General features: G+C 41.2%; 1 protein-coding gene across 2 annotated transcripts in view; it reads left to right on the top strand.

The window, feature by feature from the left end:
- Positions 1-13,514, top strand: part of MINDY4B (MINDY family member 4B) — a 137,886-nt gene that overhangs the window by 103,591 nt on the left and 20,781 nt on the right. For both annotated transcript variants that reach the window (XM_073629080.1, XM_073629081.1), the window contains 2 exons: positions 6,366-6,436; positions 8,466-8,538. In XM_073629080.1, the coding sequence (XP_073485181.1) occupies positions 6,366-6,436; positions 8,466-8,538 (144 nt within the window). The remainder of the gene's footprint in view (positions 1-6,365; positions 6,437-8,465; positions 8,539-13,514) is intronic.

Here is a 13,514-nt window from a genome sequence, read left to right as displayed (position 1 = left end):
TTTAGATATCAGCAGCTCACATAAAATAGATGCAAGCAAAAAAAAGGAAACCCATACTTCTCTTTTAAAGTGTTTGTTACTCCAACTTCATATTCCGGATATGTGTTTGGTGTATTGTATATACTTGTATGAAAAGGTATTCTGTTCTCTTTGTATTACTTCCTTTATGTGAAATCCCTGGTGTTCCTGCTAGTCCCCTTGCTTTCCTATTAAAGTGGAAGTAAAGCTGATTTTAAACAAATGGCTGACAGGTAGGGTATTAATGACAGAAGAGACAGAAGAGACCCCATTTACGGGCCCGATTTGCGCGGCAGCAATGTGACTCACGAGCGCAAGAGTGACATCATCACAGCCTGGCCTTTTAAATGGGAGAAGGCACGGGACACGGAAGATAGACCAGGCGAAGATGGAGGTGCCGGGGGGCCTGGTGGATCGATCCCACTGCAGCGCTGGAGGATACTATATGACAGGTAAGTCTGCCATAATGTACTAGTATGCTGTGCATACTAGCACATTATGGCAAAACTCACCTGGGGGAATTTAAAAAAAATTTTATAGCGGCCTTTACTTCCGCTTTAAAAACTGACCACACTAAGCAGGAGAACACACTGTGGTCAGTTCTCTAGCTATGCTGGACAATCAGTGTGCTCTCCTCTAATAATCAGACTTGTCCTGACATGCCCCCGCTGCACAGTCCTTCACTGGCAAGCTCAGTGTGCTGCTGCTTCTCATCCCCCAGCTCTTATGCAGCTGAGAACACAGGGAATGTGATCACTTATAATAAAGCTCAGTGTGCTGCTGCTTCTCATCCCCCAGCTCTTATGCAGCTGAGAACACAGGGAATGTGATCACTTATAATAAAGGGAAAAAAAGGGATTTATAATGTTTTTTTTATATCTATACAAAAATGTTTTGCCTTTCATTTCTATTTTAAACTGAATGGGTTGTTTTACATGGTTATCGTTTACAATCACTTTAAGGGCATTAGAAATAGCCTGTAATTTAGGTATAGTTTGCAGCATTCTGGCATGTTGTGGATCATTTCAGTTTGGTGTCATTGGCAAAAAGAACTCAAAAACCATAGTGTCAGCTCTCAGCACTGAAAACCAACAAACAGCTTATGACTAGTTTGAATTATTAGGTTCTATGAGGTGTCTATGAGTAAAGTTAGAATGGAGCTATTTTATTTTAACCACATGCCTACCAGCAGCTGCAGTTGTACTGCAGCAGAATGGTACGGCTGGGCGAAATGACGTTATGGAACGTCGCTTCACCCTGTGGCCACTAGGGGACGCCCCGAGCTGATGCGAGTGCCCGGCGGTCTCGATCACCGCCAGGCTCCCGCAATCACTCGGGGGAAAAGCAGAGAACCGGAAACTGTTCTCTGAGGGGAGAATTGACAGATCGTCTGTTCATACAGAGTATGAACAGCAATCTGTTAGCTTCCCTGCACAGTCCCATCGCCCCTTCAGTTAGAATACAAACTAGGACACAGATTAACCCCTTCACTGCTCCCTAGTGTTAACCCCTTCACTGCCAATGACATTTTTACAGTAATCAAAGCATTTGTAATAGCACTAATCACTGTATTAATGCCAATGGTCCCAAAAATGTGTCAAAATTGTCCGACGTGTCCGCCATAATGTCGCAGTCATGATAAAAATTGCTGATTGCCGCCATTACTAGTAACAAAAAAAAAATATTAATAAAAATGCCATAAAACTATCCCCTATTTTGTAGATGCTATAACTTTTGCGCAAACCAATCAATATACGCTTATTGCGATTTTTTTTTTACCAAAAATATGTAGAATAATACATATTGGCCTAAACTGAGGAAAAAAATAGTTTTTTATATATTTTTTGGGGATATTTATTATAGCAAAAAGTAAAAAATAATGCGTTTTTTTCAAAATTGTCGTTTTTTTTTTTGTTTATATCGCAAAAAATAAAAACCACAAAGGTGATCAAATACCACCAAAAGAAAGCTCTATTTGTGGGAAAAAAGGACGTCAATTTTGTTTGGGAGCCACGTCGCACGACCGCACAAATGTCAGTTAAAGCGGTGCAGTGCCGAATCGCAAAAAGTGCTCTGGTCTTTGTCCAGCCAAATGGTCCTGGACTGAAGCTGTTAAATAGTCACAAAAATGTATGACACACGCTCTTTCCCAACATGTGCAACAATTTCTGTGCAGTTTGAGAATGACAACTTTATTTACTGATCTATATATATTATATATATGATATATTCTTTTTCTATAATAATACGTGTAAAAAAGTTGATATCTATAAAAAAGTTACCTAATGTTCGAGTATATACTGTCAAACATGGTTCAAATGTGTCTTTTTGTGCAAGTCTGTCATGCATCATAGCTGATCATTTTAGAACCTTGATCAGCAGCACCACCCAATGGCAGTTTTGAACAGCCAAAAAAAAAAAAAAAATCCTAGTCACACTTTATAACTAGATTATATTACCAAGGAAATATTGGGGTTGCTTCAAAACAATTTCCTCCCATCCCTTAGATGTGCAGTTTAAATGAAATATGGGATGTTTTCATCACACTATTCCAGGACAAAAGTGCAAGTGCATAGAGCCAGGGCTGTAGGGAAGAGGCTATTGTCCTCATCCAGCTGGCTGCTTGCTCAGATAAGGGTCTGGTATGGATTTTGGGGGGGACCTCACGCCATTTGTTTGTTTTTTTGCCATGAGGTACCCCTCCAATCCATACCATATTTTTTTTAATGTTGGTTCTTTTGTTTACATTCTGGTGTCAGCAGGGAATCCCCTTTCGCCATAAGAAATGGGGGATGCTGTCCAAACCAACTGCTAGGAGGCCAGATTGGTTAGTTGGTGCAAGGCAAAGGAGATATATATATACTTATAGAGGGGGAGGGAGAGAGATACAGTACCTTGAAATTTCCCACATTTTGTCATGTTACAGCCAAAAACGTAAATGTATTAATTATTAATATTAATAGTATTAATTATATAATTGTGAAGTGGAAGGAAAATGATAAATGCTTTTCAAATCTTTTTACAAATAAATATATGAAAAGTGTGGAGTGCATTTATATTCAGCCCCTCTGAGTCAATACTTTGTAGAACCACCTTTCACTGCAATTACAGCTGCAAGTCTTTTTGGGGATGTCTCTACCAGCTTTGCACATCTAGAGAGTCACATTTTTGCCCATTATTCTTTGTAAAATAGCTCAAGTTCTGTCAGATTGGATGAAGAGCGTCTGTGAACAGCAATTTTCAAGTCTTGTCACAGATTCTCAATTGGATTTAGGTCTGGACTTTGACTGGGCCATTCCAACACATGAATATGCTTTGATTTAAACCAGTGGTCTCCAAACTGCGGCCCTGGGGCCGGATGTGGCCCCTTGCTTGCCTTTATCTGGCACTTGGGGCACTTTTCCTCCCACTGACACCAGCAATGGAGGCATAATTCTTGCCACTGACACCAATGATGGGGTACTATTCCTCCCACTGACACAAACGATGGGGCACTAAAAATCCCCCTAATACCAAAGATAGGACATTGCTTACTCCCACTGACACTATGACATTTTCTACCCCCACTGGCCACAGACCAGCCCCCCCGCCACCAACAATGGGCACTATTCCTTCCGCTGCCACCAACAATGGGGCATCATTTCTTCCACCGACACTAACGATGGGGCATAATTCCTTCCACTGATGCCAACTAATAACAGAGATTGGGCATTGTTTACTCCCATTAGGCACGGTCCGGCCCCCCTAAAGTCTGAAGAACAGTAAATTGGCCCTTTCTTTAGAAAGTTTGGAGACCCCTGATCTAAACCATTCCATTGTAACTCTGGCTGTATGTTTAGGATCGTTATCCTGCTGGAAGGTGAACCTCCACCCCAGTCTTATTTGCAAGATTGCAAGGGGGCTGAATACAAATGCACGCCACACTTTTCAGATATTTATTTGTAAAAAAAATTGGAAAACCATTTATCATTTTCCTTCCACTTCACAATTATGTGCCACTTTGTGTTGGTATATCTCTATCACATAAAATCCCAATAAAATAAATTTACGTTTTTGATTGTAACATGACAACATTTCAAAGTGTATGAATATTTTTTCAAGGCGCTGTAGGTGTGTGAGGGTGGCAGAACAGGGTGACCATTTCTCTTTAACATCCTATGACAAGACTGAAGGCACAGGTAAGTACTATCTTATATAGGGGTAACCTACCAGCTGATCTAAGATATTTATCTGCCTCTTTTTAAACACATGCAGGGGCGGACTGACAACTCATGGGGCCCCAGGGCAATAGGAGATTATGGGGCGCCCGGGCAATAGGAGTTTATGGGGCCCCCAGGCAATAGATTATGGGGCCACACTGTATACACACATACAATATACACACACAGACACACAATATACACACACAGTATACACACACAGAATACACATACACATACTGAAAAGGTACTGGAGAGGCAGGGAAGCTATAATCTTGGGATTTTTAAAAAAACACAGATTTTTACATACTGTCCCTGGTTTTATTGAGGCTGGCAACCCTGATGGGGCCCCTTAGTGGCATGAGGCCCTCGGGCAGTGCCCGAGTGCACGAATGGTCAGTCCGCCCCTGAACACATGCCATTTTTTCCTCTCAGTTGAATGTCTCTGTGCACACCATTTACCACAGTATCTGAAGTGTGAGTTCCTAGCATTTGTACCCTACGGGGGCTGATAATCTCCCCACATGAACACTACTGGGCTCTATATTACAAATACTTTTGATAGGTGTTTTCAAGCCCTCCTTGAAAGCCATAGTATGTTTACTGTTTTGGATCATTAATGTTGATCATCCTAACAGCTGTTGATATGTAATCGTGGTATAACACTTGGTCCTGGGGAAGCAATTTTTTATGTAAAAAAACCATTAACCCATGTTGTAATGGGTGAAATAGCATTATAATAATTGTACATGATACAATGCTTAATATGCAAAAATACCATATCATAGATATTCTACTTGACACACCAAGCACAATTTGACCACTACAGCTCCAGAAGGTTTACCCCCCTTCATGACCAGGCTATTTTTTGCGATACGGCACTGTGGTACTTTAACTGACAATTGCGCGGTCATGTGACGCTGTACCCAAATAAAATGTATGCCCTATCTTTCACACAAATAGAGCCTTCTTTTGGTGGTATTTTATTACCTCTGCGTTTTTTGTTTTTGGGCTATAAACAAAAAAAGACTAACAATTTTGAAAAAAAAAAACTATATTTTTTACTTTCTGTTAAAAACACACCCCATAAAAAAAATGTAAAAAAACAAATGTCTTCATCAATTTAGGCCAATATGTATTCTGCTACATATTTTTGGTAAATAAAATTCCAATAAACATATATTGATTGGTTTGTGCAAAAGGTATAGTGTCTACAAACTATAGGATATTTTTTCTTTATTTTTATTTCTTTACTAGTAATGGCGGCGATTAGCGACTTATAGCAGGACTGCGATATTGTGGCAGACAAATCGGACACCTAACTGACACTTTTGACACTTTTTGGGGACCAGTGACACTAATACAGTTATCAGTGCAAAAAAATATGCACTGTCACTGTACTGACACTGGAAGGGAGGGGGTTAACATCAGGGGCAATCAAAGGGTTAAATGTGATTTTAGGGAGTGCTTGCCAACTGTGGGGGGTGTGCTTTGACTGGGGGTAGGTAAGGATCTGTGTTCCTTACCACAGGACACAGGATCAATATGTTCCCCTCTCACAGAACGGCGATCTGCCTTGTTTACATAGGCAGACCGCTGTTCTGCCTTTCTCCCGAACGTTCGGCGGGTCCCGGCGGACATCGCATCTGCTGGACCCACTAATTTATTCCCGCTGTGTCCAATCACGGGAGCTGTCTGGCAAGCCGGCTGACCTTGCAGTTTAGTATAAGAGTTGTCACACTGAGGTGAAGATGGCTGCAAAACGTATTAAAAAGTGCAGAAACTATATATTGTACTTTTTTCCTAGAGTGCTGTCAAAAAAAAGTCCTATATTTTGTTTACACTTAATAAAAATATAGTTTAGTTTATTTCTCTGGGTTGTGCAAAATACTAATGTAATACAATCTGTATTAAAAGGACTGTAAGATTACCATTTATACATTACACAAGAGAACATTATGTAGAAAAATATGATTATAACAACTTACCAATGCATACCTATGCTGTTATTACTGTATATGTGTTCACAAATGTTAAGTTCTTAGTTACAATCATTCCCAGTATAGAAGCATATACAATGAGTTTGCAACAAATGTAGGTAATTTGTATCAGTGATTTACGTTTCTGATGTCTGCATGTCTTTGCTAGTTCAAAGATGAAGGAAGTCATGGAGTAATATTATTTCTGTACAGTGTGCTTTTCTCCCGAACAATTTTAAGGTAAGAGTGAATAAGATGACCCCTGTTTTATGCCTGCTTGGTCCCTAGAGCATTGGTTGCCAACCTTTCATTCCTCACAAACCACTAAACTCACAATTTTGAATCACGCAAACCACTAACATGAAATTTATATGCCTTATATAACACAATACTCTGGCTCCTTGCCACCCTCTGCCCCTTCCCTCCACACTCTGCATCACACTGCTGCCTTACACAGACTCATCATTGGATCTTACCTCCTTATCCAGCCATGTGCTTGAGCTCTGTGCTCCCACCTACAGTCTGTGATCAGCGCTGCCATTGGAAGTCCCCTCCTTCTTCACCTCCTGCTCTCTGCACTACTCCTGGAGCCTCCCTCTGAGTTCACAGGAGCCAGAACTACAGAGGAGGCATCAGGTATCAATGCACGCTGACAGTTAATACTGTGCAACACACTGGAAACAACATTGGGCGGTATACATCTGCCACAATGTTGATTTGTGGCAGAAACCCTGGGGACCACCAAAATATTTTCATGGATTATTAGTGGTCCACAAGCCACTGGTTGGTTACCACTGCTCTAGAGTTTCTTTTCTGCCTCTAATACTAAATTGCCTCCTAGGTAGTTTTCCTCTAATCTTTGGATTTACTGTATATAGGGACTCATTCCTCTATATAATTAAAATTCAGACTGCATATATACGGCATGTATAGCATAATAAAATTTTACTGCAAAACTGCATATATACTATGTGTGTGTGTAGATATATATAATATATATATATATATATATATATATATATATATACTCACCAGCCACTTTATTAGGTACACCTGTTCAACTGCTTTGTAACACAAATTGCTAATCAGCCAATCACAGGGCAGCAACTTGATGCATTTAGGCATCTAGATGTGGTGAAGATGACTTTCTGAAGTTCAAACTGAGCATCAGAATAGCGAAGAAAGCGGACTTCGAACATGGCATGGTTGTTGGTGCCAGACAGGCTGGTCGGAGTATTTAAAAAAACTACTGATCTACTGGGATTTTCACACACAACCATCTCTAGGGTTTACAGAGAATGGTCGGTAAAAGAGAAAATATCCAGTGAGCGGCATTTGTGTGGATGAAAATACCCTGTTGAGGTCAGAGCAGAATGGGCAAACTGGTTTGAGATGATAGAAAAGCAACAGTAACTCAAATACCCACTCATTACAACCAAAGTATGGAGAATACACAACACATCGAACCTTGAAGCAGATAGGCTACAGCAGCAGGAGACCCCACCAGGTGCCACTCCTGTTAGTTAAAAGATTGGAAAAATGTTGCCTAGTCTGCTGAGTTCAGCTGCGACATTCAGATGATAGGGTCAGAATTTGTCGTAAACAACATGGAAGCATGGATACACCCTGCCTTGTATCAACAGTTCAGGCTGGTAGTGTAATGGTTTGGGGGGATATTTTCTTGGAACACTTTGGGCCCTTTAGTACCAATGGAGGATCATTTAAACTCCACGGCCTACCTGAGTATTGTTGCTGACCATGTCCATCCCTTTATGACTACAGTGTACCCATCTTCTGATGGCCCCTTCCAGCAGGATAATGCACCATATCACAAAGCTCAAATAATCTCACCACTGGTTTCTTGAACTTGACAATGAGGTCTCTGTACTCCAATGGCCTCCACAGTCACCAGATCCCAATCCAATAGAGCACCTTTGGGATGTGGTGGAACAGGAGATTCCCATCATGGATGTGCAGCCAACAAATCTGCAGCAACTGCGTGATGTTACCATGCCAATATGGACCTCAATCTCTAAGGAATGTTTCCAACATCTTGTTGAATCTATGACATGAAAAATTAAGGAAGTTCTAAAGGCAAAAGGAGGTCCAACCCAGTATAAGCAAGGTGTACCTAATAAAATGGCCGGTGAGTATATTTACAGTACTCACTCAGCATAAATGAGTACACCCCAACAGATTTGTCAGAAAAGCTTTACTTTCCTAATAGGTGTTCCAATTACATATAATATTTTCTTTTGCTTATATTTAGGGTTCACCATGACTTAGACCACACAACAGCCCATCTCTTGCATTTTTGTCTGGGGAATTACACAGTAAGACAGGTGAGCAGATTAACTACCCAAGGACCAGGCCTTTTTCTGACATTTGTTGTTTACAAGTTAAAAGCAGTATTTGTTGCTAGAAAATTACTTAGAACTAGGGATGAGCCCAATGTTCGAGTCGAACATCGGGTGTTCGACGAATAGCGAACAATTTGGGGTGTTCGTGGAAAATTCGAAAGCCGCAGAACACCCTTTAAAAGTCTATGGGAGAAATCAAAAGTGCTAATTTTAAAGGCTTATATACATGGTATTGTCATAAAAAGTGTTTGGGGACCTGGGTCCTACCCCAGGGGACATGTATCAATGCAAAAAAAAGTTTTAAAAACTGCCGTTTTTTCGGGAGCAGTGATTTTAATAATGCTTAAAGTGAAACAATAAAAGTGAAATATTCCTTTAAATTTCGTACCTGGGGGGTGTCTATAGTATGCCTGTAAAGTGGCGCATTTTTCCTGTGTTTGGAATAGTCCCTGCACAAAATGACATTTCTAAAGGAAAAGAAGTCATTTAAAACTACTCACGGCTATAATGAATTGTCGTGTCCCGGCAATACAGAAAAAAATGGCATGGGATCCCACCAGTCCAATACCAGGCCCTTTGGGTCTGGTATGAATATTAAGGGGAGCCCCGAACCAAAATTTAAAAAAAAATTACGTGGGGGTCCCCCCAAATTCCATACCAGACCCTTCAGGTCTGGTATGGATATTAAGGGGAACCCTGCGCCATTTTTTTTTTTAAATGGCGTAGAGGTCCCCCTCAAAATCCATACCAGACCCTTCAGGTTTGGTATGGATTTTAAGGGGAACCCCGTGCCAAAATTTAAAAAAATGGTGTGGGGGTCCCCCAAAAATCCATACCAGACCCTTATCCAAGCATGCAACCTGGCAGGCCTCAGGAAGAGAGGGGGGGGCGAGAGAGCGCTCCCCCCCTCCTGAACCGCCCCAGGCCACATGCCCTCAACATGGGGAGAGTGCTTTGGGGTAGCGAACCAAAGCAACTTGACGAGGGCCTCATCCCCACAAGCCTTGCCCGGTGGTTGTGGGGATCTGCGGGCGGGGGGGCTTATCGGAATCTGGAAGCCCCCTTTAACAAGGGGACCCCCAGATCCCGGCCCCCCCTGTTTGAAATGGTAACGGGTACATTGTAACACATTTAACCCTGGTTCACTCTGAATGTACTGCGACTTATCTATGTCCAATAAAAAAAAGTACAGTGTGTGACATAATGGCAAAAATTAGAAAAAAATGCTTGGGGGTCGCCCCCAATCTATACCAGGCCCTTCGGATTTGGTATGGATTGAAAGGGGAACCCCACGCTGGCGGTAGTAGTAGCATGCATCGTAATTAACAATGGATCTACATTTATTTGTCTTTTTTAACAAAGAACTTGTCAACAACTGTTTTTCATTTACTTTTTACACCTTTTTGGTGAATGAGTAGGTAGGGCCCCCTTGTTAACCACTTTAACCACTTAAGCCCCAGACCATTTTGCTGGCCAAAGACCAGAGCACTTTTTGTGATTCGCCACTGCGTCGCTTTAACTGACAATTGCGCGGTCATGCGACGTGGCTCCCAAACAAAATTGACATCCTTTTTTTCCGACAAATAGAGCTTTCTTTTGGTGGTATTTGATCACCCCTACGGTTTTTATTTTTTGCACTATAAACGAAAAAAGAGCGACAATTTTCAAAAAACGCATTATTTTTTACATTTTGCTATAATAAATATCCCCCAAAAATATATAAAAAAACATTTTTTTTCCTCAGTTTAGGCCGATACGTATTTTTCTACATATTTTTGGTAAAAGAAAAATCACAATAAGCGTTGATTGATTGAATGGTTTGCGCAAAAGTTATAGCGTTTACAAAATAGGGGATAGTTTTATGACATTTTTATTAATAATTGTTTTTATAATAAATGTAAGGGTTAAGTATGTCCTGGGGAGTGATTCTAACTGTGGGGGGCGTGACTACGTGTGACACATCACTGATCTCTGCTCCCGATCACAGGGAGCAGGGATCAGTGACACTGTCACTAGGCAGAACGGGGAGATGCTTGTTTTCATTAGCATCTCCCCATTCTTCCTCTCTGTGAGGCGATCGTAGGTATCTATGGGACCCGCGACCCAACTCACGGAGCTCCCGGCCGGCGTGCGAGCACGCAATGGCACGGTGGCAAATTTAAGGGGACATGCAGGTACGCCCATTTGCCCAGCCGTGCCATTCTGCTGACGTACATCGGCGTGATGAAACGACATAGCTGTACGTCGTTCCGTGTAATGGATACAGGGCGCACGCCCGTGGCGCAGGCCACCCGCGATTGCTCCTCACAGAGGCGGAACCCCGTTCTGACAGGGGAGGAGAGAGATCAGCTGTTCCTAGTGATCAGGAACAGCGATCTCTCTCTACTCCCAGTCAGTCCATCCCCCTGACAGTTAGAAAGCACCTCCCTAGGGAACACTTAACCCTTTGATCACCCCTAGTGTTAACCCCTTCCCTGCCAGTGTCATTTTTTACAGTACTGATCACTGTATTGGTGTCACTGGTCACCAAAAAGTGTCACTTAGGGTCAGATTTGTCCACCGCAATTTCGCAATCCCGCTAAAAATTGCTGATCCCCGCCATTACTAGTTAAAACAATAAATAAAATAAAAAGTCCCTAAATCTTTCCCCTATTTTGTAGACGCTATAACTTTTGCGCAAACCAATCAATATACGCTTCATTGGGATTTTTTTTACCAAAAATATGTAAAAGAATACATATTGGCCTAAACTGATGAAATAATTATTTTTTTTACATTTTTTTATTGGAAATGTATTATAGCAAAAAGTAAAAGATAGGTTTTTTTTTTTTCAAAATTGTCGCTCTTTTTTTGTTTATAGCGCAAAAAAATAAAAACCACAGAGGTGATAAAATACCATCAAAAGAAAGCTCTATTTGTGGGAAAAAAGGACATCAATTTAATTTGGGTACAACATCGCACAACCGCACAATTGTCAGTTAAAGTAACGCAGTGCCGAATCGCAAAAAACTGGCCTGGTCATTAAATCCTTCTGGGGCAGAAGTGGTTAAAGGGGGCTTCCAGATTATGATAAGTAACCCCCACAACCCTGGCCCAGTGGCTCTTGTCCTCATCAAATTGGGGACAAGGTACTTTGGCGCGGTATCCCCCCTACCCCAAAGCACCCCCCCCAAAGAAAAAAAAAACCACAACAGCTCGGCCTCCGTGGGAGGCTCCTGCTGAGTGACTTTTCTTCTCGGTGACAGCTGTTATATAGCTGAGGGTAGGGCCACTTGGTGATGTAAACGGGTGACCCCGCCTTCCTCTGACATCACATATAAGCCTTTGAAATGAGCACATTTGCTTTTTCATGTTCGTTTCTCATAGACTTTAACGGTGTTCGCATGTTCGTCAAAATTTTTTGCCTGTTCACAAGTTCTGGTGTGAACCGGCTCATCCATAATCCCCACTAGGGCAAAAAGAACACAAGTAAGTCTGCTGCTTTTTCTATTTCTATTTAAGGCAATAGTACTGAAAAAAAACAGAAGCTCCCTCATTAGCCTTTTGGAAATATTTAGTAAATGCAATTTGCCGCTGTATAGAGAACCATACTGTAATAGAGGATGTTAAGAAAAATAAGAGAGAGTTTGGGCAAGCTGGATAGTAGAACCTACAACGGCTTCTGGGAAACCCAAAGCGTGAACAGCTAGAATAATAAGAAAGAATGTAATGAGATGTTGGATAGGAAAGTGAAGGGGAACAACAAACCACACCATCAACACAACACAAAGGTTTAGGGGGAATAATTAAAGTTTTTATTTGTTGTAATTATTATTAAGAAAAGCTATGTGAAAGCTCCTGCGAGAGTGGGAAAGTTGAAGATTGAATGTACATGTTGTAATATGTTTTTCTATTGGAAAATTAATAAAGACATAAAAAAAAAAAAAAAAAAAGCCATAAGCGTTCAAAGCATCAGAGGGATCTCATTGTTAAAAGGTATCAGTCAGGAAAAGGGTACAGAAGAATTTCCAAGCCATTAGATATACCATGGAACACAGTAAAGACAGTCATCATCAAATGGAGAAAATATGGCACAACATTGACATTAAACTGGACGTCCCTCCAAAATTTATGAAAAGACCAGAAGAACATGGTCAGGGAGGCTGCCAAGAGGCCTACAGCAATATTAAAGGATATCTGGCAAGTACTGGTTGTGTGGTACATGTGACAACAATCTCCCGTATTCTTCATGTGTCTGGTCTATAGGGTAGAGTAGCAAGACAGAAGCCTCTTCTTATGAAGAAAAACATCCAAACCCATGTAAATTTTGCAAAAACACATCTGAAGTCTCTCAAAAGCATGTGGGAAAATCATAATGTGGTATGGTCTGATACCAAACCAAGGTTGAACTTTTTGGCCATAATTCCAAAATATATTTGGCGCAAAAACACTGCACATCACCAAAAGAACATCATACCCACTGTGAAGCATGATGTGGGCAGCCTCATGCTTTGGGGCTGTTTTACTTCAGCTGAAACAGGGGCTTTAGTCAAGGTAGAGGGAATTATGAACAGTTCCAAATATCAGTCAATACTGGCACAAAACCTTCAGACTTCTGAATGCTTCTGAAAGCTGAACATGAAGAGGAACTTCATCTTTCAGCATGACAACGACCCAAAGCATACATTCAAATTAACAAAAGAATGGCTTCACCAGAAGAAGATTAAAGTTTTGGAATGGCCCAGCCCTGAATCCGATTGAAAATCTGTGGGGTGATCTGAAGAGGGCAGTGCACAGGAGATGCCCTCGCAATCTGACAAATTTGGAGTGTTTTTGCAAAGAAGAGTGGGCAAATATTGCCAAGTCAAGATGTGCCATGCTGATAGACTCATACCCAAAAAGACTGAGTGCTGTAATAAAATCAACTTCAACAAAGTATTAGTTTGAGGGTGTGCACACTTATGCAACCATATTATTTT

Source organism: Aquarana catesbeiana, linkage group LG04, assembly GCF_042186555.1.
Source record: "Aquarana catesbeiana isolate 2022-GZ linkage group LG04, ASM4218655v1, whole genome shotgun sequence".
Lineage (NCBI taxonomy): Eukaryota > Metazoa > Chordata > Amphibia > Anura > Ranidae > Aquarana > Aquarana catesbeiana.
Note: the sequence above shows the minus strand (reverse complement) of the source record. Positions and strands in the feature narration are given on the sequence as shown.